The 2,816-nt window shown below is 42.6% G+C and overlaps 1 protein-coding gene across 1 annotated transcript in view; it reads left to right on the forward strand.

The window, feature by feature from the left end:
* The window catches only part of PEX11B (peroxisomal biogenesis factor 11 beta), a 5,378-nt gene extending 2,562 nt beyond the window's left edge, over positions 1–2,816 (forward strand). The window contains exon 3 of the mRNA XM_023534822.1: positions 1,601–2,816. Within this exon, the coding sequence (XP_023390590.1) occupies positions 1,601–2,023 (423 nt within the window). The 3' untranslated portion in view covers positions 2,024–2,816. The remainder of the gene's footprint in view (positions 1–1,600) is intronic.

Genomic DNA, 2,816 nt, shown 5'->3' on the forward strand with positions numbered 1-2,816 from the left:
AATTGTGTTTAAAGAAGGTCTCTCTTGCTGCAGTGTGGAAAATGGATGGCAGTCAGGCAGAAGAGGAGGAGATGCCCTAATATGGCCAAGAGATGATGTTGGCTTAGACTAAGGAGCTGGCTGGTAATGAAGGTGGAAAGATATGTGATTTAGGAATAAAATTGTCTGTATACATATTACTTGTATTTGTTTTTTTGTTGTTGTTGTTTGTTTTGCTTTGATTCTCTTTGTTCTTTTAGATTATATTAGCATCTTTCCATCTCCATTCATGCATTGCTCTTCACATCATCTTTCTCAGTGATTTACATGGCTTATAATATATATATAAGGGCTGGAGATGGAGGCCAGAGTAGTATGGAAAGGTTACAACCTAGAAGAGTTTATATGCCACGTTTATTCACTTCATTCAGCAAATATTAATCAAGTTCTTACTATGTGCAGGTGCTGGTCTAGACATAGGGACACCGTGGTAAAGATAAACAAGGTACCTGTTCCTTTGGAACTTACATTGTAATGGGAGGAGACAAAAAATAAAGAATAAATAAGAAAAATATCAGGGAGTGGTAAGCACTAGGTAGGAAATTAAAATAGGGTCATGTGGTAGAGAGTAAATGGCTCGCTACTTTAGAATGGGGGATCAGAGATGGCTTCTCTGAAAGGTGACTTTTAAACTCAGACCCAAAGAACAAGGAAGAGCCAGCCATGTGAAGATTTTGGAGGGAGACTATTCTAGGTAGACGGACTTGGTAGTTTAAAGGTCCTAAAGCAGGAACAAGCTTGATGGGATCAAAATATAGTGATTGAGGGAGAGAATGATTTCAGGTGGAGTTAGAGAGGCAGGGTCAGATGTTGAGTTCTATAAGCCTGTTTAAGGTCTCTAGATTTTATTCTAAATGTGACAGGAAGGAAGCCATGGAGAGTTTTAAGAAAGAGAGTAATTTGTGATTTATGTTTATGCCGGCTACTATATAAAATTAGATTGTCGGGGGCAGGGAGCAAGAGTGGCCATGAAGGGTCCAGTTAAAAGACGAAAGTGGTAATTCAAGCAAGAGACGATGACGGCTTAGACTGTGGTGGCGGAGTGTAATAGAGAGACGTTCTTGGGTTTGGGATGCGTCTGGAGATAAGACAGTTATATTGAGTGCGGACCACTGTTGTCAGAGTGGATTAGAAATAAAAAAGCATAGGCTGTTGTTAAGGAATTTATCATCTCACGCATTGGCAAGCTGCTTAACAAAAGTTTGGGATTTAAATGATCTGTAAGGTGTCTGACTCTGAAACAAGAACGATGCTTGTTCTTTCAAAATGAATTTGTATTACTGTATTTGAAGTTGAATGTATGTATGTTAATGAGTTGTTGAGTGGAAAAGTGAAATTTGAGATTGATCTTGGAAGATTAGATGATGCTTTTGAATTTTGAGCCAGGATCTTAAGGTACACATATTAGCAAACAGAAAGGTAGGAGGACATTTCTAATAATGAGTATTAGCATTCGCTTCTGGTGTTCTAATGGGTAATCCCTTTGCATTACAGGGAAAACAGTGTTTTAGTATTTTGTTGGATGCTAAGTGGGTATATGCACCGTCACTGACCCTTCTGTCCTCTGTATCTCAGGTATTATCTGTTTTCCCTCATTATGAATTTGAGCCGTGATGCTTATGAGATTCGCCTACTGATGGAACAAGAGTCTTCAGCTTGTAGCCGGCGACAGAAGGGTTCTTCTGGAGGAGGAGTCCCAGGAGGAATTGAAACTGGGGGACCTGGGGGTCCAGGGACTCCAGCAGGAGGCCTGCCTCAACTGGCTCTGAAGCTTCAGCTCCGAGTCCTGCTCCTGGCTCGGGTCCTTCGAGGCCACCCCCCTCTTCTGCTGGATGTGGTCAGAAACGCCTGTGATCTCTTCATTCCACTGGACAAACTAGGCCTCTGGCGCTGTGGCCCTGGGATCGTGGGACTTTGTGGCCTTGTGTCCTCTATCCTGTCTATTCTCACCCTGATCTGCCCTTGGCTACGACTCAAGCCCTGATATTCTGGTACAGGATGAGGAGGGGGACCTGAATTGGTAAGATGGAACCTTAGATTGTCCCCAACATACCAGCCTCGTTCTAACTCTACTCCTTGGTTAAAGTAAAATCTAGAGATTTAGGGGTAGAAGGAGGAGCTTCAGAGAAAACGAGGTGAGGAAAGGTGACCACTTTAGTCAGTGGGATGATTCTAATGTTCAGATCTTCTGGAGCTTTTGTTCTTTTCCTCCTTCGTTGCATTGTCTGGGTCTCTCTCGACGTTTACGTTATCTCATAACTCTATTTAAGATTCTGCATCTTTTTTTTTTTAATCTTCCCAGTCCCCTATCCTAGGAACTTAGTCAGCAGCAGAATTACTTTTTTCGGCAGGGCAGGTGGACGGTGTGGTCTATAAAGTTCTGACTGCCTTCCTTTTCTTCACTAGGGTGGCTCGTGGGAGATTTTGTCTCCTTCAAACTCCAAGTCATAATTCAAAGACTTTTGTAACACAAAGACTTTATGTCCCTGTGGACTCTTCCTTCCTGCACCAGAAATAGTTTGAGCCTCCTCTTCCTCCCTCATGACTCAGGCCCTTACCTTTCCTTCTCCTCACACCTGCAGATTTGTGCTTACACTGATTTCAGGGCTCTGTTCCCAGCCTGTTCGTACCACTTCTTTGCCTATCCAGAATGATGCTATGTCTAGCATCTTGCTGTAAATATTGTACAGTGATTCTGTGTAAATACCTGGGGTCCATTCCCACGATGGAGAGCGAGCCTTCTAGGTCAGCAAATTAAAGATCAGTTTGCTTATTGA

Source organism: Pteropus vampyrus, unplaced genomic scaffold (genome assembly GCF_000151845.1).
Source record: "Pteropus vampyrus isolate Shadow unplaced genomic scaffold, Pvam_2.0 Scaffold6, whole genome shotgun sequence".
In the NCBI taxonomy this organism is placed as follows: domain Eukaryota; kingdom Metazoa; phylum Chordata; class Mammalia; order Chiroptera; family Pteropodidae; genus Pteropus; species Pteropus vampyrus.